General features: G+C 41.7%; 2 protein-coding genes across 2 annotated transcripts; one reads left to right on the forward strand and one right to left on the reverse strand.

Moving 5' to 3' along the window:
* Positions 1-6,251: 6,251 nt before the first annotated feature.
* Positions 6,252-16,744, forward strand: LOC306934411 (histone-lysine N-methyltransferase SETD1B-A-like; the record flags this gene model as incomplete). The annotated part of the gene is made up of 18 exons (XM_079516980.1): positions 6,252-6,335; positions 6,532-6,630; positions 6,760-7,030; positions 7,157-7,269; positions 7,452-7,713; positions 8,077-8,184; positions 8,419-8,522; positions 8,802-9,512; positions 9,659-9,668; positions 10,128-10,342; positions 10,638-10,749; positions 11,342-11,758; positions 12,071-13,081; positions 13,534-13,682; positions 13,759-13,884; positions 15,902-16,021; positions 16,169-16,306; positions 16,571-16,744. The coding sequence occupies exons 1-18, from the start codon at positions 6,276-6,278 to the stop codon at positions 16,742-16,744; spliced, it is 4,200 nt and encodes a 1,399-aa protein (XP_079373106.1). The 5' UTR covers positions 6,252-6,275.
* Positions 16,745-17,529: 785 nt separating this feature from the next.
* LOC306933896 (4-hydroxyphenylpyruvate dioxygenase-like) lies at positions 17,530-23,479 on the reverse strand. Its single transcript, XM_079516263.1, has 14 exons — positions 23,474-23,479; positions 23,253-23,279; positions 23,005-23,067; positions 22,272-22,376; positions 22,022-22,064; positions 21,492-21,574; positions 21,268-21,357; positions 20,931-21,034; positions 20,745-20,822; positions 19,528-19,690; positions 18,710-18,781; positions 18,484-18,606; positions 18,221-18,337; positions 17,530-18,063 (listed from the first exon to the last, which is right to left on the reverse strand). Exons 1-14 carry the CDS (start codon positions 23,474-23,476, stop codon positions 17,953-17,955), a joined length of 1,182 nt encoding a protein of 393 aa, XP_079372389.1. The 5' UTR covers positions 23,477-23,479; the 3' UTR covers positions 17,530-17,952.
* Positions 23,480-23,729: the final 250 nt, after the last annotated feature.

Here is a 23,729-nt window from a genome sequence, read left to right on the forward strand (position 1 = left end):
CGCCACCAGGAGGCCGACATATGTAAAACACATGTTCTAATATTACTCCATTTTATCCAAATTTCACGCAAATCGGTACACATGCTCTTCATAGTCATGTGATCAAGACAGGTTTGTTTGATTTCTCATAATCCACCCTCATTGGCTATGATTGGCTTCTAAACTTTTCAGGAGTAGCCCGCTTTGTACCAGTTTTGTACAAATCGCCACAACTACTCAACGCAGCGTCCGGTTGTGGTGAAACTGTGCATGTATATTCCCACTAGGCTTTGGAAGAAATGCCACTTGACAGTTTTCAAATCAGCCTCATGGTGGCGCTACAACAGGCCAAGCCGTGTCTCACACACACACACACACACACACACGTTTATATTGCTCCTAAACATTTTGCCAAACATCACACACACACACTCCTATCCTCCTGGTGGAGACAGGGCACAGGTCTCTTGAATATGTTTTATGTATAAGAACAGATGATTCCTTGATTAAAGCTAAATGAACAGTGAACCATGCAACTTGGCTTATGTCTGGAAAGTCTCCTTTTATGTAAGCTATGACAAGGGACTTTTTCCCTCAACCCCCATCATCTCCCACAATAACAATCTTGAATTCTTCTTGCTGGCTTGTATACCCTCTGCTCCTTTCTGGGGTATGTTTCTGTACAGACAGATGGGAAAAGGTGCTTCCACACACAGCAAGACCTGTCTGGCTATGCAGAGCTAAACCAGAGATAAACAGAGAATGAAGAGAAAAATCTTTCGCTTTTTGGAAAGGTGGAATTGGACATCCATAGAGAAACAGGAACAGCCACTTTGTTGCTCTATCTTTATCCACCTTGAACATCCATTATTGTGGTCAGACCAGATGAGGTCTTTAAAACAGTCTTAACATTACAAAAACTGTTTTGCACCCACCCCCGCCAAAACCTGTTTGATAGTCTTATTGCTGTGTAGGCTGCCCCACCTCTGCAGGGCAGCAAATTTTGCTGCTAGTAAACAAGAATGACAAAATCATATACCAACTTATGCCGAGCAAAAACCCTTGAAAAGTACTGTCATGATGACTCTTGCATCTTACATTACAAAAAGAATATTAAACTCAAGAGTTAAATGATACGTAGCTTGCTATATATGATCATGGGCACATTCATGCGTATTAAAATGGTACTACACATGTTCATTGGTTACATGCCATTCGCTGACGTTGCAGTCAGCTGACCAATTGCCGGGTTATTTAAGCTCACCTCAGTCTCTGTTCTTCCTGCTGTCATTTGTCCCTGGACTGTTGGCATGCACCTGTTTGCTCCCACCGCCTCCCCAGCACCACCAGTGGGCTCTGCTATTTGTTTGTTATTGTATATCTATCTCACTGCTCTTTATGTTTTATGGTGTTTAATTGACGATATGCACACGGCTACCATCTTGCCAGCAAGGTGCTAACTAGGTGCAACTTCCCATAGACAGCCCATTCATCCAAACAGAAAAGTCCTATCTAATTGTATTAAATAACATCAAACTCACCAACATTGCAGCTGTACGGAAAGCTTGAATTATCCTCTTTCTATCTGCAATGTGTTTGTTTAATAAAAATCCACTGTAGACATGTTATGAGCTACTCCCTGTCAAGAAATTCCTTTGCAGATGATTTTTTACTAAGTGCTGGAGTTTGGAAGTGCTCGTTGACTATCACTCAACAGCCCATAGCTGTTTTGAATTTGCACATCCAGGAGGCAGCAGGAGGTTGCTTTACTGATAACAAGTGCTTCCAAACTCTGACACTTAGAAAAATAATCATCTGCAAGGAATTTCTTGACAGAAAGTAGCTCATAACGTCTACGGTGGATTTTTATGAACCAAACACTTTGCAGATAGTAAGACAATAATTCAAGCTTTTCGTACAGCTGCAATGTTGGTGAGTTTGACGTTATTTAATACAATTACAATTAGATAAGACTTTTCTGTTTGGATGAATGGGCTGTCTATGGGAAGTTGCACCTAGTTAGCACCTTGCTGGCAAGATGGCAGTCGTGTGCATATTGTCAATTGTGCTGAGCAGGGAGAAAATCTTGCCGAACGCCAAGATAAAATATATGCATATTTCTATTCATTCTTAATAAATATTGATTAAATCTATTCGTGAGTTATCTGACTAAAATTAAGGTGCCTTTCACAATCTAAAGTTCACTTAAAAGGTCCAGAGCAAGAACCAAATTGTTTTTCTTTTTGTTTTGTTTTATTTTTATCCCACGATTTTGTAACCCATTTTTCACGGTAAATTCACCGTAATCCTGGGCGCTACTCTCCCTCTGTCAACCTGGGGAGAGCCCCGAACTGAGCTCATGCTTCCTCCAATGCATAAGGAGTGAGCAATCCGCTTCTGCTCACTCCATCAGGCTGACCAGGGGGAGGCAGTATAGAAACCAAGATTACTGCATGTTTTTTGTGGGGGTACCTACCATAGGGGAAATGGGGAGAACATGCAAACTCCACAGAAAGGACCTTTCGCCAACCCCACCTAGGATACGGGCGCTGATGAGCGGAGGAGAGGACACACCCACAGCGTCCTTGGTGGGGGCCGCAAGGCTTTTTGCAAGGCTTTCAGGTCAGGATTACATTAGATAAGGATTAATAGATTAATAAGAATGAAGCAGTGTTGTATATGTTATTTGACACTGCAGTTTTTGAGTGGTGCAAACCACTCCAACAACCAGCTTTGTCTGTATGTTTGTGTACCTGTGTACGTGTCCGTGCACAGGTGAGCATGGTTACCATGGTCACTGACATTACGTCAGACCACAGCTGATCAGGCTATATAAGACCTTGCACCACTCAGTTCACACGGGTGTGATTTTTATTAGAAGCCTGGTAGTTGTAAGTCCCCAATCTGGCTACTATCGATGCGTAGAATGTGTAGAATGTGTACCCAGACTAAGCTGGTTCAACAGGAGTTGGAAACCAGGGATGCCCACCCTATCTGCCTCTGCCCCTGCCGACTGCATAAGCCAATGTGAGGATGAGTCATTTAGCGGCTGGAAATTCAGTACAGAGGTGCCGGTATGGTGCAACCAAACAGTGTATTGATTCACAAAGCATAACAAACCTGACAAAAAGGACATGAGCTCAAACACCCCAAGCATGGTGGTGTCCAACCTTTCACCTATACCTCTGGCAGCATTTTATATACAATCTGAACCTGTACTGCACATTACAAGGGTGTATTCTAAAACATAGGGGGTAATGATAACCATTCAATCAAACTTCACACTACACATGTATTGCACTTTTGCATTAAGAGGTATTACACTTCCCATCATGATTCACAACCAACATTTGTTTGCATTTCTCCAGGTGCACACACATCAGACTGAGTGCAGCTCAGCTGGAAAATAAAGTACTAACTTCAAATGTTCAGAAAAAGCTCTAATAAATACTTAAAAGCATGACTGTGCATTTATTAACTGTGCAAATAATGTTCAAATGTGATGTACAAATGTAATTCTCATTAGGCTATATGTGTAGAAATATAGGTAAAACAGGTCCTCTCTGTTATAGCCAAAAGGCAGCCGAGGCAGATTCAAGAGATGGAAAAAACAGGCATCTTGGAAGCTTCCATATACAGGTATAGCCCCTGTACTGGGCCGCCCCTAGTACGGAAAAGGAACAATAGATGGCTAGCAGTTTTGTGTATAGACTTTAATATAGGAAGCTTAATACTGTGTGAATCACAAGATACGTGCTGCCCTGCATTGATGACGCACTAAACCACAATACCAGATGCAGTGCGCCACCGAGTGGCGCGCTACGAGCTTGTAGGTCTGCTATTTTTGAAAAATCGTGAAAATATTTATTTCAGGAGGATTTAGAAGGATTTTAAAAAAAAATTAGGTCAGGCCTAAATGGGTCAAATGATAAGGGACAATATCGGTGGCACCCAACTGTAGAGCTGAGGCTTGTCCCAATTCCATCATCTCCACCAGTCAAGGGCTGTGGCAGTTCAAGGTCATCTCCACCAGTCAAGGGCTGTGGCAGTTCAAGGTCATCTCCACCAGTCAAGGGCTGTGGCAGTTCAAGGTCATCTCCACCAGTCAAGGGCTGTGGCAGTTCAAGGTCATCTCCACCAGTCAAGGGCTGTGGCAGTTCAAGGTCATGCCCTCTGCAATAATGCCCCAGCCACACAACTTGGCAGGATTTCCCAGTATGCCTCAGGCACACCCACAAACTGTTCATTGTTGTACTTGTTGTACTTACAGTTGGGTGCCACCCTTATCATTTGACCCATTTAGGCCTGACCTCAAAATTTTAAAAAATCCTTCTAAATCCTCCAGTTTTCTGAAATAAATATTTTCACAATTTTTCAAAAATAGCAGACCTACAAGCTCGTAGCGCATGAGCTTGTAGATCTGCTATTTTTCAATAGCTAAATTATAACATAATGTTTAAAACACCAAAAGGGGTTCCCGCCCAAAATGGGTTAACTGTCCTTTTGCACAGATCACGCAAACCTCAGCAAAAAGAAAAGGACAATATCGATGGCCTCCAACTGTACGTTTAGAGAATGCTTTTACGTAGAGCTTGTGTGGTTACCTTACCAGTGTGGTTAACCATGTTCAAACAAGGTCAGAAATTCTGCACTCATTTCAACCTTCCCTGAAATCACACTGAACTCACAGTTATCAGCACAATTTTCATAATGAATCTTCACAAAATAAACTGCTACTACTGACCGCATCACAATCATTGTGATGCAGTCGGCGGAGGTGGTTCAGGGGTAGAGTAGCCGGATTGCCAGTTCGAACCCGGGCTCCCCCAGAGTTATGTCGAATTGTCCTTGAGCGAGACTCTGAACCCCTAATTCATCCTTTGTCAGACTTCTGATTGGTCCCTGACTGACTAACCAGCAGGCACTTTCTGCCTTGTTCCGCCCTGGATCTGCCTTGTTTATGTTGAATTTGCTATAACATCATTCTTGGAAAAAACTAAAAACTAACATGATATGCCCAGTCACCTGTGATGTTCCTTTTTACTGACACCAAGTTTAAAATAAGAATTGAACGCACAGAATATCAATATGAAGCAACTGAAATACACATTATTTCAATTGTAGTGGATGGAGAGAAAGGATTTTTGTCCAACCACGAAACAGCAACCAATGGGTGCGTAGAGGGGCACAACCATGGGTGGGACTTGACAAAGGGTGAATTGCTCCCGATGTGCTGGTTGGTGCCTTGCATGGTTTCCGCCGCCATTGGTGTATGAATGTGTAGGTGAATGTAATGCACAATCTATGTAAAGTGCCTTGGATAAAGGCGCTATATAAATGCACCATTTGCCATTTCAACAAAATAATGACCCCACCCCTCACATAGGCTATTGTTAAATATGTGTGAGACCTTCAATACAAGTTTTTCTATAGTTAGAAGTTGCCATGTCTCTTCCTACCTCTAATTATTATTTAGAGGTAGAATTATTAATCATTGGTTTATTTTATATCTAGGCCTACATTTATTTTACAAATGGGGGCCACATATAATATCTTTATTAAATGTAGGCATACCTTTTGTTTGACTAATTGATTAGATTAATTATTTCGATCATTTTTGAATAAAACTTTATATAGGCCTATATTATATATGTGTTTGTGTATTATAATAATAAAGAAGCTATTAGTATAGGCTAGGCTATATTTAAGTTATTATAAGTCTATAGGCCTATATAGCAATATCCTTAAAAGTGTCACTTTATGTGTTATGGGCGGGCCATGTTAGCACGGAGTGCCACGGACACTTAGGAAAGGCAAAGGACCTATATTTCGCTCTTGTATGTCACCGTCACTGTCAGGTGCGGAAGGATTCGTAAACACCTGCGCAACCTCCTGCAGGCTATAGCCTACATCGGAAAACCCCCGACCTCCCTAGGTTTACACCATGTAGGTCCAACAAAGGATACAGTTTTGGTACAGGTAAGAGCGAAAAAAAATCATAAAACCTTTTTTTTAATATATATCTTCGATTGTTTGGGGAAATTCTTAATATGGCGCAATCTTCTGCCTATTATTGTCTGAGAAGGATAAGCTACAGGTGATGCTCTCCATCACCTGTTGGGGCGTGTTACAATGGAGGACCAAAATGAACCAGACACCGACAATATTTCGCATATAGGCCTATTTATTTCCTTACATTTCCAGGTTTGGTGAATGTAATGGAAAGCGATCAACAAGATACTCCGAGAGAGACAGCGCATCAACAGTGGAGAAGTTGCAAATTGATAATAGACCCCATGTTGACAAATCGACTGTACAAAGTGTATCGTTATGATGGACAGCATTTTAACGTGCCCGTGAGTATATTTAGTTCTCTCTCTCTCTCTCTCTCTCTCTCTCTCTGTCTCTCTCTCTCTCTCTCTCTCTCTATTTTATTGTCGGTGCACAGTTGCTGTTTTATAGATGCAGGTGTTCTTTTATCATGCTAGTAGGCTAGGCCTAGTAGGCTGCAACATATGGAATGATTGTGTGTTTACCTTTGTCACTTGTCAGGTTCATGATTTAGGAGTATTTCCTATCGAAGCAGTAAGAGACCCCCGAATCTGTCGACTCACGAGTTATATGATCGACTTTTTGGTTCCTAAATTTAAGGTAGGCCTAATATTTTCGTCATTATTGTCTATTTTGACTATTACTGTAGGGTAGCCTATAGGCTGTTATAGTCTGTCTGACAAGTCGTGTATGAATCATGTTTTAACAATTACCTGTGTTTTATTTCAGATTGATGAATGTTATGTTGGCCCCATTCCCCCCAAAGAAGTCACATTCGCCAGGTTAAATGACAATGTGCGGGAGGGTTTTTTGACTGACATGTGCAAAAAGTATGGACAAGTAGAAGAAGTGGAAATATTATATAATCCTAAGAACAAGAAACATCTAGGAATTGCAAAGGTCATCTTCGACACGGTCAGGGCTGCAAATGTCGCTGTTGAACATCTGCATGAAACTTCAGTGATGGGAAACATCATTCATGTGGAAATTGATCCAAATGGTAACAAGTTTAAGAAACAAACATGGCTTTTGTGTGATAAGAACGTTTTCATTTGTATTTTGATGTATTTATGTAATTTGCCCTCAATACAATTTGTAACTATAACCTACTTGCAACCCCCCTCAGGTGAAAAAAGGATGCAATATGTCCAGCTCCTATTAAAAGGGCTGTATACTCCTGGGACATTGCCAGTGGGAAGCAGTGAAGAAACGCTTCAATATCTCATTGACAATTTGCTGGTAGCTTGCTGTTTTTCCATTGAATATTTTCTTCAAACTCTTTGTTAATTCATACTATTGCAGAGATCATGTTGACATATTTGGTATTTACTGCTGTTAAGTAGTCCATAGCGTTAGAAGGAGTTAAGGAGAAATATGGAACTTCATACATGTTTTTCTTTATATGTACTTGTCTTCTACAGTGCAACAAACCTTCCCAAAGACAAGGGCCCATTTCCAGTCCCACCAGTGTCACCACTCCTCGCTCCCTGGACACGGCCTACTCCAGTATTTGGCAGGACACACCTGGAAGCTTCGGGTTGACCCCGCTGTCTCACGGGACCCCTCGTACCCCTTGTCTGACAGGGACTCCTCTCTCTCAGGACTCGTGCTACTCCAGCCTGCAGACCACTCCTGTCCTACAGGGGGAACCCTCCACCTTCAGTGTTCACAGACAGTTGAGACGTAAACCAGGATGGAATTGTAATGGGAGAACGTACAAAAACTCAGACTTGAGCTCAATTTTTAAGCACTTCCAACCACAACCTCTGCTTCCCGTCCATATGCAGACTGCAAGTAACACACGCTCTTGGGATCAGAATGCACTGTCCTCTAAAGAGTCTTACTTTTACTTTAACTCTGCTGATCAGGAGTCCAGTGATGTATTTACTACTACCTCAAAGTCTAGAACTCTGAGCTCCAGCTCTCCCAGTGACTTAAGCATTAATATGAAGCGGAGAGGCTCCACGGAGAGGCTGGCAGCAGCATCCTCCCCACCTGACTACCTAACATGCATTACAGATCCTCTCCCCTCACCTCCCAATGCAGATCCTAGAAGCCCCAATGAACAAGAGATGAAGAGCTTGGACTCCCGAATCGAAATGTTACTGAACAAAAACGTGGACACATCTGACTTTGAAGAACTGGGCTGGGAAGGTTGTGTGCATAACCAGGACAGTTCACCTCAGTCACCTGAAAACTCTGCTGCCTCAGATCACACACCTGTCTGCCCCCCAGCTCCTGGTGGATCCCTCTCAACCAGCCAAAAGTCCTCCCACAACAGTATAGAGGATGTCAGCCCAACGCCTCTCTCTGGAGGGGACGAGACGGCCCAAGCTGTGGCTTCAATTTTGAGAAACTCACAGTCTCCTTCTCTTTACTCACATATAGAGACAGGGGGTTTGACTAGGCGGGTGGATATGTGCCAAGCAAACCAGCCTCCCTTGGACAGAGATCATATAGAAAATGGATGCTATGCATTGTCCTTGTCCAAGGTAATACATAATAACACAATGACCAGTACTTGAAATGTCTACTGTAGACATTTTGTTCATACATCCATCATCATTATTATTGTTATTATTATTATTACCCTTATTATTATTGTATTTTTTTGTCATCATTACTATTATTATCATTTAGAAACCTTTTCACAAAAGAGGGAAAATAAATACGTAAATCAGTATTATGTTATGGATAATATTATATGAGTTACATGATCCTCTGCTTCAGTCCTAAATCAGAATCATAAGTTTGTTCTATCACCCTCACAGCAACTTCATGTAACAAGTGTGGGGCATTCTGAGAGCAAACAATCTGGAGTCAGGAATCCCACCAAAGGGAAAGCCTCCCTGCCTTGGCGTCCTCCTCTTCCATTCATCAATGGCACCATCCAACGCCCTCCCTCGAAGCCTCCCCCTTATCCCATCCCTGGACGCTCTCACCCTCCAGTCGCTCCGTTCACTTTCCCCATTCCACCCTCTATTCCACCTGCCATCCTGCCCTTTCCAATTCGCCTGCCAGATGGCACAATTCCCATTCCACCTCCAGGCTGGATCCCACCTCCAGGCCATCCTACCAGCTTCAACATGCCTCCTCCACCTATTCCTCCACCTGTACTTAGACCCCCTCCACCATTGATAGCTCCACCCTCTACCATACTCCCTGTCCAGGTCTTCCCCCCAGACAGGCAGTCTTCTGGGCGTTCAGACATGGTGGGTCCCTCCGAGCGTGGTAGTGTGCCCTTGCCCTTACAGGGACTGGCCTGGCCACTACCGGTGCCCTTGTTCAACCCCTTTGTGCCACCCCCAGGCTACATGCCTGTGAGAGAAGAGTCTCATGAGGTTACAGTGGATAAGGTTTTGGGGGTCGTCGTGGAGGAACTGAGGTCACTCATTAAGAAGGATATTATACGTAGAATGGTTGAGGTTGTCGCTTTCAATGCGTTTGATCTGTGGTGGGAATGTGAGGAGCAGAAAGCAAAGGTGATCTCACTAAATGTATTGCAGCAATAACACTATGGCACACAGCACTGATTGCATGAAATCCTATTTGAAGACACTCACAATGCATTACTGTATTAGCTTTGAATATTCAGTGTTAACTCTATTGCTTTTGTTTGTGTCATCAGAGTGCTATTGGTACTTTGAAAGCCGGAATAGAAATAGTGGAAGAGAGGGCAAAGTTAATAAATTCCATTATTGGCCAACGAAAAAACACTCCACTGCCCTCCTTCAAGGTATTAAAATGTCACTTTGACTTAAAGACATTGAATGGTGATTTAATTTGTGCTATATATTCACAATGCTGGCTTAACATTATTATGCAGGTGAAGAGGAAAACAACCCATCCTAGCACCTCAGACGTTCCAGAGAATGTGTCGTCTTATTCAGAGGGAAATGATGTTCATCGTGACAGTGCTAGTAAGTGCTTATAACTACTCCATGCCGTTAATTTGCAGGTTCATCAATACATTACAAGAATATTGTAATATGGTTGTCTGTTTGTTTGTCTGTCACTCTGGCTGAAGGTTTGTCCACCAGAGGGTGCTGTGGCTCAACTTGTTCATCTAGTTCTGATCTAAGTTCTCCTTTTTCTAGATTTGGACCAGGTAAGTGATATAACCAGACATACACCTGTGAAGACGGCACCAGTTGGAGGTACTGCTCCAGCTCTGAAGCGCAGACATGCAAGGCCGCTTGAGCTTGAAAGTGATGGGGAAGAAGGGGAGGAAGAGGACAATGCACCATCAGATGAGAGATCGGACAAAGAGGAGAGTTCCTCAGTCATTGATGATGATATTCCTGAAGCCCAGGTAAATGGTGATTTTACATGAAGAGTTATGGCAGAATTCAAATAGTATGAAAGCACTAATGTATGAAGCATTGCTGCCCCACTGTTGACTTTGTTTCCAATGAGTCACATTTAATTTATGTCAATCTGTAATTGAATTGACTTCTGATGCTTGGACCGAGAGAATGATGCACATAGAAAACTTTCAGACATGTGAATCCAACTCATGAAATTGAGATGGCTAAATAAATGTTTGATTTAAATTCACATACACATGTACAGTATTTTGTAACTAGTTTTGATGGTCCTTTCAATAGTGTCACATAGTTGATGATGACCAAAAGGATGATACACAAAAAACAGATGAAATTGAGGATGGAGATGTTTTTGACTCCAGAACTACTGAGAGACTGCATTCCTCAGACACTGGTAAGTTAAAACACTCAGGTCCAAGTTGAGGTACCTGTTCACAGCAGTAGAAAGTAACTAATCACAAGTACTCTCATTACTGAAATTGAGTAGCATTTTCATGTAATCAGCAGTTCTACTCAACAACTTTTGGAAAGGCAAGAAATGAAGAATACCATACAGTTATTATGGCTATTTCATTAAAGTTTGCTTTGAAACCCTTTTTTGTATGTACATAGCTGTGAATCAAAACAGTCGTAAAAAGAGCTACTTTTGTACTTTTGCTTGAATAGTTCTCAACAGTGATTCTACTTGAATAGAATATTCTCTTTCCACCCTTGCATTTATGTTGTTCAATAAGTACATAATGTGTCAAAGACCTTAATGTCATGCGAGTAGTGAACAGGACCAGGACCCAAACACATAGCCTACAACTGGAGGCAGGATAGTTAGACTCAATAGGGTTTATTTAAACTAAGGTTATCCCAAAAACTGGGCAGGCAAAGCATAAACGTGCAGATCCGAGAGAGACAGACAGACCGACCAACCATGACGTTGGTCGGTCGATGTAACGATGTTAATTAATTTGCATTCTTGTTTTTGTTATTTTAAGAGAGTCTCTCAGAGGTGGAGTCTAGCTCCTCTGAAGACTCGTTATACTCTGACTCATTAGAGTCCTACTCCTCTGAGGGGACAGAGGACTCGTCCTACCAAGACTGTAGTTCTACAGAGGACGAAGACGCACTGGAGGATAGTATGGAGACGAGAAGCATCGAATGTGTGGTGATATCGTCAGACGAGGAGTCAATGGAGCTCGAGCCGCCTGCCACCCCCTCAGCCCCCCTCACCCCAGGTGCACAGCTAGATCTTGACCTGAAGGAGTGGTCCGAGAAGGACCTGAGGGAGGCACCAGGAGGGGGACAGCATGCTGTCAGTCAATGTGACACCAGTGAACTTGACCTAGTGATGGAGTTCCAACCGAGTGCCTCTCCAGACCATCTCCGCCCCCCATCACCTATAGGAGTTGCAGGTCACATGTCTGATATACTAAACACCTTAGACTTGAGTCCTAAAATACCCACAAATTGTGACATTAACCACATGAACCCTGTCGTCCCTTGGGGCGAACATTGAACAAAAAATGCAAATCTACAAGCTTACAATCTACAAGCTTACAATTGTGAGCTCGCAAGATCAGCTATTTCGGCTATATACACAGAGTATAGTATATAGAGATTTGGTGTAGAGGGTTTAAGTGGTTAATAATATTATTAGTTACATAAATAATAAAACTTATTATATTGATTCAATAATTGTATGCTCTTAATTCTTCTCTCTGTAGTTGTTGAGCCTGATTTTGATGTAGAGATGGAGAGCCCTGAATGGAGAGTGGAGTCACTGGAATACGTGGACATGGAAAACCTTAGGCCCCTCACCCCTACTGGCTCCTTGGTAGAAAGTGACCCAGACCTGCTTGTACATGGCAAACCAACACCTCCTGTTGCAGAGGAGATGGAAAGGCCACAAACACCAGGCCTGGGAGTAGAAGCTCAATTGGAGAGTGAATACATACTGGCCGAGCATCTTTCCTTCTCTCCCACAAACAGCGAGTCAGTGCCCAGCAGGTCCCCATCAGAGATCCAGGTGTCATACCCAGCTTACGAAGATATACCCAAAACACCTGGTAGAGAGGACAGAGGTTTGTGGACACCCCATGGCTCTCTGAGAATCCCAGCAACGCCTGGAAGAGCGTTAACTCCTTCAGAGGAAGGTGTAATGCTGAGCCCATCTCTTTGCAGCCATTTCCCCCATCCACCACCGCTGACCAGCCACCTCTACATCTGGACTCCACAGACTCCTGGAAGAGACATTAACCTACCCCGCAGAACCACGTCCCGCCGGAGGAGGATGCAAATTATGCCCGCCTCACACGGAAGGAATACTGTGTCTCCTTTATCATGCAGCGGATCCCCAGTCGTAACGTCTTCTCCCTATAGCCTCTCCGACTTCTCGGTAGAGACTCCCGATCCAAGCAGGGAGGGGGTCAGTCTGGTTGCTAGAGCAGGGCCCCTGCAAGGCCTGGAGAACATGCCTGGACTCCTTGATGAGGAGAACAGGAGAGAGACAGTGAAGTCCACCCGGAGGAGAGAGCGATGGCGGAGGTGGAGGAGGATGTGCCGATTGCAGAAGTGGAGCTCACTGCTGAGACCTTCACACTACCCTCGCCGTCCTCATGCCAGGTGTCGTTCGAGGTCTGAGGAGAGGAGAATACTCCACCGTTTTTGGAGGAAGGGTCTCGATGAGGAGGATGCAAGGCTGCTGCAGGATACATATGACTGGCTGCTTCAGAAGGGTAGTGGCTTTAGTTGGCTCAGTGATATACGTTGGATTCCTCATCCTTATATCCTTTTGAAGACAGAAACAGTGCAGTGACTATAAGTAAAAGTATTAGATGTTAGTGCCAGGCCAGTGATACGGTCTCTTCCTGAGAAGAGAGCATGAGGATACTGCCTTGACAGATCCATCAAGTTGTGATTTGTGTTTCCCATACAGCCACAATTCACAAATCCACAAGCTCTTTTGTTACAGGAAAGATCCCCACTATCCCCAGCACAACAGATTATCTGATCAAAATATTGAAGAAATCAAGGCAAAGTCGATAAGTCAACATAAAAAAAATGGAAATGTTCATTGATTGAAATGAAGAAATCACAGTTTAGTCTGGTGCCATAACAAAAGTCATATTGTACATCATACTGTAGTGTGTACTTCCTTAATCTCAATTACTGAGTGGAGTCCTGGCAGAAAGTAGTGAGGACCACAGCAGCTGGCAGCGGAGCCATGTGAGTGGATGTGCCCGTGCTGAGGGTTTCTACAAAATCAGTAGGATGGATAAAATGAGATACCTCAACAATGCACTACTGAACGCAGACCTTCCATCTACAAGCACACAGGTATGCAGTGAGCACACCGGTCTCTCACTTAAGTAAATTTCCATGGACAGTTTTTGAAAGCTGTGTTTTCCTACAGGGAGGGACTGTGCCAGCCCTACCACAGACCTCCTTGCGCTCTGGATCTGACTTCAGGTCTGAGCAGCGTCGTCTGCTGTCCTCGTTCAGCTGTGACAGTGAACTGGTCAGATTCAACCAGCTCAAGGTAAGAAAACATCTTCATTTGTTCACTGCTAATAATGCTGCTGTTCCTCAACTCAACAGCAGTTTTTAGTGTTATTACAACCCAGTCTAGGAGTCACTAGGTGTAACATTATAGACAGACTCCAGCTCCTTCCCAGTCCCCAAACAGCCAGTCCACACAGGTTTAAAATCCAAATGTCAAGGATTTATTTTATATTTAAGATAATTAAAAAAACATGTGAACGTTACCTCAGGGTGGGACAGGAAACCAAGAATACAAATATCGTACTTAATATAAACTAACAAAAACTAACTAATAACAAAAAGAGGTCACCCACCCCTACACTCTCATGGCATTACATTATCCAGAACTTTAACCAATGGTAACTTAAACTAGTACTACTGTAACATAAAGAACAGAGAGAGCTGCAGGAGGAAGGCATCTTTATAGGCCAGTCTATGAAGACAGGAGCCAATCACCTGTGTGGTTCCACCTACTAGTTAGAACAACAAAACCGTTATAGGTGAAGGCGTGCTCTACTCAGGGAGTCAAGTTGAGTCAAGTTGAGTCTCGGCACGCAGGCCTTCCTCAGCGTTTCAAACTCAAACTGAGTTTGAAACGCTGAGGAAGGCCTGCGTGCCGAAACGCGTTTCTCTATAGATGGACTGCTCATGCTGCATGTGATTTCATGAAATAAAGAAACTCAAACTTTATTAAGAGAGTGCGGATATTCCCCGTTTTCCACCTACTAGTTACCAGTATAGTTACCAATTTAGACTCAATTTGACACCAGCAAATCCCCTATAAAAACTCATCTCAGTATCTTACCCTCATCAAACACTTTTACTCCTTCAATGGTGGCACTGGGGGGTGGTCGTCCAGCAGGCTGGGGGCGCTCCACATTTATGTCAATTAGAGACCAGACCACACTATATGGTAACTGAACTCCACACAGTTTTTTCTTTCTTTTGTCTTTGTCTGTTAGTTTTTCTTAATGTGCGATATCAGGTTGTTGCTGCTTTTTCTCTTCTGTGTTTTTGTTGTTTTTTTGTTTTTCTTTAGCTAATACCAGTCACACTCAGACACCATTCCAATCACACACACACACCAATGAGGAATAGGACAAACTAGAAAAAGTGCCCTTCTGGGCACAGGTCTCCACCAGGAGGATAGGACTGTGTGAGATGTTTGGCAAAATGTTTAGTAGTAATATAAACATGTTTGCCTTGTATGGCAATTGGATGATTTGAGGCATTTTGTTCCAATCAACCTGTTTTGCAAAAATCAACGTGTTGGTGGCACTATAACAGGCCAATGTGAAAAGGGTGGGATATATTCCTCAGCCTAGTAAGAAAATGTGTGAAAGATTTCACGTAAATTGCATGCTGTGTTCATGATTTGAGGCTTTTGTTCAAAACGGGGCAATCTTGCAAACTGTGAAAGGCAATTATAGCCAATTAGGGTGGAATATGAAATATCGGACAGATCCGACTTGAGCACATCACCATAGAGATACTGTGTAACGATTTGTGAGATTTTTGGACAGAATCTGGAGGAGTAATATCCAAAAATGTGTTTTACAAAAGTCGGCCTCCTGGTGGCGCTATAAAAGGCAGATGCGGAAAATGCAGGTCAAAGGTTTGTCCTTGGCCTCTAGGGAGTGTGCATGCAACGTTTCACGCAGATCGGTGCAGTTTTAGGTAACAAATGTGAAAAGCTGCCTCATGGTGGCGCTATAACAGGCCGTTCTGGGAAATGCGGGGCAGAGGTTCATCGTTGGCATCTAGGGAGTGTGTGTGCAAAGTTTGGCATCGACCGGGTTAACGGTGCCGGAGATTAGCTGGTAACGGACGGACGGAAGGACACACGGACGGACACACACACGGACGGACACACACACACACGGATGGAGTGCAAAACATACTCTCTCACCATGCCTTCGGCCTGGTGGAGACAATTAAATGGGCAATACAGTATACAGCACCGTGCCAGAAAATACACATTATGATCCTAGCAAATGTTTACCCGTTTCCCTCAGTTCCGCAAGAAGAGGATCCGTTTCAGCCGGAGTCACATCCATGACTGGGGCCTTTTTGCCATGGAGCCCATAGCAGTTGATGAAATGGTTATTGAATATGTTGGCCAGACCATCAGACAGGTGAGACCAAAGAATGAGAATAACTGAAATATGCATAGCAAAATTCTGAGTGTTAATTTAACCTTTAAAAATGTAATTTGTAGCAGGGTGATAGCACATCTTCTCCTCAGATTATTAAAGGTTCGATTTGTTACTTTTCCTCTTCAGGTTGTTGCAGACATGCGGGAGAAACGATATGAAGACGAGGGTATCGGAAGTAGTTATTTGTTCAGAATTGATGACGATATCATCATTGACGCCACAAAGTGTGGGAACCTAGCCAGGTTTATCAACCACAGCTGCAATGTGAGTAAATCCACTAAGACAATACAGAACATTCATTAATTGTGTCTGAAGACTGGACACTCCTGTTGGACATAAACCTTGTATCTCCATATTTCATCCTTTTATGTTTTTTTTCATAAATTAATATAGCTTGTTGTTCGTGTACAGTGCCATGTGTATAAGCCATGTGAACGTATTGTCTCCAGTTTGTTGTATAGTACTTATTGTACAGCAAACATGATTGGAACTAACTTAATGTGCCTCCTGTGTTGTTTTGACATTCAGCCTAATTGCTACGCAAAGATAATCACAGTGGAATCTCAGAAGAAGATAGTGATATACTCCCGGCAGCCAATCAGCATCAATGAGGAGTTCACGTATGACTACAAGTTCCCCATTGAAGATGAGAAGATCCCTTGTCTGTGTGGGACAGATACCTGCCGAGGGTCTCTGAACTAATGGTTGATGTCTGTGTGGGACAGATACCTGCCGAGGGTCTCTGAACTAATGGTTGATGGATGGAGGGCCTCATGGCTGGGCCTTCTTTGTGCCCTCGATTCGTGCAGTCAATGCTGCCAGTAATCATGTAATGTGATGACGATGATGCTGAAATATGCACTTTATGCAGCACTTTATATATTATATCTTATATCTTAAGCACTTTTTTGCTTTTTTTATTTTTTATCTCTTATTCTTCTACCTGCAATAGATGCGACCAGACCTCTGTTTATGCCATGGTGTCTCTTGTCTGTTGTTGTCCTGTATTGTTTTGTATTGTTTGTATGTCGGAAACCACTACTGTTGCTGTAAACACAATTGCCCTTCTGGGACATTAATAAAGACCTTGAACCTTGAACCTTGAACCTTTGTTGTGCGAACAGAACAATAATTTAAATGCCAAAGCAGAAATCTGTTACACAAAAGAAGAGACATTTGAAATATGGCAAGAAGAGATTAATTTTAATTTTAAATAATGTTCCAAAAGCAGTAAATGTGAAATGTCTACAGGTCACTGAGGAGCTCAAAGATGGACTGTTCTTCTTCAGATTTTAATAGGAGTGATGCTCTTCTCTATTGACCTGCTCTGGTAGTTCACACAGTGTCACAATGAGTAAGTATAATAATGTTTTCACTTATGAGAGCTAATAATGTTTTGCTTGTGTCAAGCATTAGCGTTAGTTCTCTTGCATCTAGTTTGAGACCTAAAGATAAAAAAATTGATGTTATCATTAGTTGACAGATAATTCTATCATCTGCTCTTTCTCACACAGGAAACATTATGATGCAATATTCAATAAAAACACGTGCAATTATAATAACATGCTGAATTGAAGAAATATATGTAAATTAGATTCATAAAAATGAAAACGCTATGTTTTGTTTTTGTTTTTTTACATAAATAAAAAAATATGTTCTGTGCATTCTTTATTGTTCCTCATAGAGTAACAGGTAACCATGTCCCTCTAGCAACCAACCAAGTCTTCAGAGAATATAAGTGTAATTCCACGATCCAAGCTCTCGTAGCTGTTCAGTGAGCTAACAGGAGGAGGTGAGAGATGCATTAAGAGTGTTTATACTTGGCCGGGCACTAATGTGGCGACGTGTTGTGAGCTTGTAGATCTGCTATTTTCGGTGTGGAGTATAACAGGCCCTTTATTGGTCTGGGTTCACATACTCTTTGACACTCCATTTGGTGTCAGGATGGTTAGGTTCCCTCTTGCATTCTGATCTGCTTCGATGGCTTCAAAAAGTGACTTGAAATTCCCGGCACCAAAGCCCTTCAGTAAAGAAAACACAAGCCATGTTTTTCAGAAAAGCCATTGTGTGGACACACTACAATACATAGGAATTATTATTTTCTTTGTCTTAAATAAATGTCAGCAGATGTAATATTTTCTCCAGTAGATGGTGTTTTAGGCCCGATGTTTCTCTCACCTGGTGGTTATGCCTCTGAATCACCTCCAAGAACACAGTGGGTCGATCCTGAACAGGCTTGGTGAAGATCTGGAGTAGGTATCCATTGTCATCGTAGTCCACCAAGATCTTTAGTTCCTGGATATAGGAACAATAATAAACATCAGCCATTACTTCTACAATGTTTCTCTATGGAGATTTAAAAAGGTTTTAAGGGGAAGCTTGAAGAGTCATGAACACGGTTCAAGTATACATTTACAGTACAATCATGGTTCTAATCTAACCTGTAGGACATCCAAGTCTTCTGCAATCTTGACTTGTGAGTGTTTCAGGTTCTCTCTCAGCTGTTCAAAGTATGTATCTGGCACAACCATGAACTCCATGCCACGCTCCTTCAGGTTACGAATCTGCAATTTAAATTGTTACAGAATGACCACTGCCACACCATGTACTGTACGGAGTACGGATGTGTCCAAATGATGGCCCAGTGGGAGCTGTCTGTGGACTTACTGCAGTGATGATGTCAGATGTGTTCATAGCAATGTGCTGGACTCCAGGACCTCCGTAATACTCCACATACTCCTATAGTTAAAAACAAACAATACCACATACTTAATGGTAATGGATAAAGCGTATACATCAAAGTGAGACACAGGATTAAAATGTTCCCTTGTAGCAAAGTGTTCTTGTGTGATATATTGTACATTGAAGTAACTATGCTGACATTATTGCTGGAGCCCCGTTGCCCGTTAGAGTTGCGTAAAATATGATCCATGGCATGTACTGTATTAAATATTCTTTTAAATGTACCTACAGTTTTGTTAACCATTGACTACTGAGATCAAAATGTATATCAGTTTATTTTGTGACAGCAAATTCTTTTCGCTCCTATGCCACCAAAATGTGGAACGCTCTACCAACTGTCATTAAGACATGCGAATCCCTTGACTCCTTCAAAACCGCTCTCAAAGGGCACCTACGGATGGCTGCAATTCGAAACTGGCCCCCGTAAAATCTGAATCCCCCCCCGCCCCCCCCTTTTTCCCCTCACTGTATATATTTATTTTTACCTCCTTTATGATGAATTCCTGTTCTGTCTATAGAAGTGTCTATTTGTACGTCTCTAAATGTTTTGATGATTTGAACATGGTGGACCCTATTGGAAACAAGTGTAATGCTTAATTGGGTCGTCCACTCACAGTTAACAGCCTTTGTATTGAGTTTGTGCTTGAAATGTACTGTAATTCTGCAAACTGTTAATAAATTCTTCAATCAATCAATCAAGCAAAATAAACTGATGGTATGGTGATGCTTTTAAAAGAACATGCCTGGATCTGTGATTTGCGCTTCCCAATAGCAGGCTCGTTAATGGGCATCTTCACAGTCTCTTCATAGTTGGCCACCACAATGGAGCGCAGTGCACTGAACTCCGTCTGCAGCTGTTTATCATCCACCGACCAGAAACGATGGAAAAGCAGGTTCCTCCGATACCTGTGGCATTGCAAACAAGGGGTGAAGAACTGCAGCCACTTAAACGCTGTATACTTTGACGAATAGAGAAAATACTAATAGCTGATCTGCAATGCAAGATCACAACGCATCTAAGCTTGTAGATCTATTTCCGCTATTGTTTATTTCTATTTTTTAAGAGTTTAGAAAACGTATTGTCCTACTCGCTTTCCCGGTTTCCTGTCTCTCTCACTGACAATCAATAAAAGCAGAATAATAATAATTAGTTCTTCTGACAGTATGGCACTCAACAATTAAATATGAATTAATCAATTCAAATGTGTATTAATAATTTAATTGTTTCCATATCTGAGCTTTCACATTGGGAACTGCCTTACGATAGGATTTTCATATGAACTGTTCTAGTGGAGGACTTTAGGATTTTCTAGAATCATCCAATGACCATGTTCACTTGGAAAGGTGCCTTGCCCCTCCTTTTGATCGCAGTGCTGTAATGCAGGGCCCAAACCAAATCCAGATGTCCATCACCACAGGGACCCCTCAACCAAAAAAGCCAAGTCATGGTGGTGGTTGACTGATGCCAAAGGGGCGGAGTTACGCAATACTCCCACATCCAACTCCCCCAAAACTACATCTGGGGCCATGAGCTGGGACTTATTTTCTATGCTAAATCCATACGCAATAGCACATAACCACTTAAGCACAATTCTATTTTGCAGATCTGAAAGCTCTATCAGTTAATATATAGCATCAAATATTAACATTTTAACCACGTTAATCCTACGTATATACATAAGCTATTTGAAAATAGCTGATCCACAAGCTCTCGACAGGTCACGATGAAACGTGTTGTGAGGTTGTAGATCTGTTCTAAATCTTGGAAAGAAAAAAAAACATTTTAACAATAGAAATCTTGTATGGGTGTCCCTGGCACAAAATATTTTCAGATGGGTCCGTGGCCAAATACATATAATTTAGGGGTCTTTGACATGAAAACGTTTGAGAACCACTGATGTAAGCCATTCTACTTGCATGTGTGGAGATGTCTATACAGAAACATCGGGCGTGACATTACCATTCCACCACAGGAACCATCTCATCATCCGGTTGGTTACCAACGACATGGTCAATGAAGTCTAGTTTCCCACTTGGCCTGCAAAGAATCATTGGTGTGAAATCCTACAAAGCACGGTTGCAACCTCCAGAGCTCTAAGACTTATAGTAAAATTGTCATACATCTGAGAGTAGTTTTCATACTCACATCTTGTCTAAGGAAGGGTCCTTGTACAGAGGAGGATGGTAGCCTGGAAGGAACAAACCGTTGTACCCTGTTCTCTCCACAAATGTGTGTGTGGTGTCTCCATACTTTAACACACAAAGAAAATGAAAGAATGATTGCCATACTCCGGCACATTCTCAGTAGGACTATTTGTGAGTGTTATTCAAAATTAATATTTTCTTAAAGATACTTTATGAAATTTGTTCATTTAACTCATAAGAGTCCATAAGAGTCCATTTTGCACTCATTTTTGGTTTTGGTTAAATTATCACAGTACAACTGCACATGCGTCTAATCCGTCTATATGAATGGTCCTTACCGTTTGAAGTACAGCCAGCTTTACTCTACCATGTTTGTCCTCTAGTGTGTAAGGCTCCTTCAAAATAACAGCTCCTTGCTCCCGAGCTTTCTGTTCAGTAGCACAATCAGTTCAACACACCATCAGTACATCACTTCAGTAAAGGATGTGTGGGGGAAAAAAGTATTGTAATAGAAGTAGAGTGAGATGTTTTGAGAAGGTTGTAAAAAAGCCTGCAGTTTTACCTGCACAAGGAAGTCACAGTTTTGTACTGTAAATGCAATGTCCTTGACTCCATCCCCATGCTTGATCAAATGGTCTCCCATTTCTGAGAACAAACATAGGAATAAATGCCAGTGTCTGGTTCCCCAAAACGCATGTAACTTTCAGGAATACTTTGCTGTCCCAAACTCATGTCTTTTTTTCAAGTCAATATCCAAATATCCCACACAACATTAATTATAGCCTAGGCATAATTTAATGTCAATATATGCAAGAGTTTACAATTAACACTTGGGTGTCTTTGGTCTGATTGTCAAACATCATAGATGTATTTTATCGAGTCTGACTTTTGTTAGATACAAAAGCAAACTAGAAAAAGTGCTCCTCGGAGCACAGGTCAGATAGATGATTTGTGGCTGTAAACTTTAGATGTGAATCTCAGCCAATCAGGATGGAATTTGAAAAATCCAACAGATCCGTCTTGATCACATGACTAATAGAGATCATGTGCATTGTATTCGCGTGATTCTTTTTAAAATAAAATCTACCATACCTTTGTTTCCTGGATTGAGGGCAGATGAGAACGCATAGAAGATCTGTGAAATCCCAAAGATTGTGAGATGTGAGAACTCCTAGCAGCATTGTCTTATGTTATTAATGTTAAGTTATGTATTGAATGTATGATTAAATGTTGTATTATGACTAATCAATTAAAATTCCAATTTATTCAAGAAAGTTTCTATTTCTAGAGATTCTATATATTACTTAATTATTTTGGGCCTTAAGGCCTAAGGGCTCATTACCTTTCCTTGTTTGACCACATGGGACACCACTTCACGTGAACCTGTCTCCAACCCCTGGTATGCCACAGGCTCAAACCCAAGCTTGTTACAATAGTATGATGCAGCCTATTGAGAAAGAAGAAAATATGCTTTGAACTCCTAACATCACTAACCCATATTCCCTGTAATGGCTACAGTAACACCAGTTAGTTTTAGAATAGATTTAAGCAGAATAGACAACTGTCAGCTTGATGAAAGACACTGATGGTTAAAACAGGTGAAATCTACTGTCATAACAGTCAAAAGATACTGTTGAGGGAATTCATAAAGGTGGGCATGTTTAATAAATAGATAGTGGATTAAAGATATGCACTAAAAGCAATTATCACAATGGAATGCAACAATAGAAAAAACATATATAACTATGTGTCTGATGAAAGATTAATACAATGCTTTATCAATCCCACGTTTTGTATTATGGTGGATTTAATTTACTCAAGGACAATTCTTGTTGCAAATAGTGCTTCAATTGAATAATACTGCCACCTCCTGGCAATAAACTGTAAGAGTCACAGGGAGTATAATTCCAACAACAGCAGAAGGGGCTTCATCACCACTCACCCACCCCTTTGCAGAGCCAATAGACATCATCAGAACACATAGCCTACCCCTCCATCCCTGAACAATTTAAGGAAAACATTCTCAATATGTCCAAAGCAAAGTTTGACTAAATGGAGGATTACGATAGGCCTACCTGTTTTGCATTTCCAACCCAGAAAGTTAGATGATCAAAACAGAGGAACTTCCCTTGATCGTGCTTAAAAAAAAGAAAAATGAATTTTGAGTGTCAAAACAATCAATGATGGCTTTACTCTGTTAGCAATAGGACAACAAAAACTATATTGGTAGATCAGAACATATTGTTTATATAGTCTTCTCAATACCAGTATATCATAATCACATCTGTAGGCTGCAATACAATGTTTTATGTGATAAGCTTACCTTTTCACCTTTGTCAGTGTATGTTGTCTGAAAAGTACATAATAATGCAATTTAATATAATTAGGCCTATATCATTCAAATATGCAACATACAAGGAAAGTATGCATTATAAAATAGGCACGCCTTTAGACAAACAAAAGTAGCCTGTGAAACAGCTGTTAAGAAATAGCTTATAAAACAATATAATAAGATAAATATAATAAAGTTGTGTATTTACTTACCATCTTGCTCCCGTTTACCCACAATACTTGAAGGGAATGTGGAATGAAAACCCAGCATTTTTAAATGAATGAAGTTCACAATTCCACGCCCATGTGAGGACAAGAAGGAGGAGAGGTTCAGGTTGGTAGAGAGGGGATGCGAGAGAAAGAGAGAGAGAGGAGGCGGAGATGATGCTTGTTGTGCATACACTGTTGCATAATCCTTACTCACAACTTGTAAAACAATATAAAAATCTGGCTTCTGTTCCCTCACTGT

The sequence above is a fragment of the Electrona antarctica genome (genome assembly GCF_951216825.1).
Source record: "Electrona antarctica genome assembly, chromosome: 12".
Classification (NCBI taxonomy): Eukaryota; Metazoa; Chordata; class Actinopteri; order Myctophiformes; family Myctophidae; genus Electrona; species Electrona antarctica.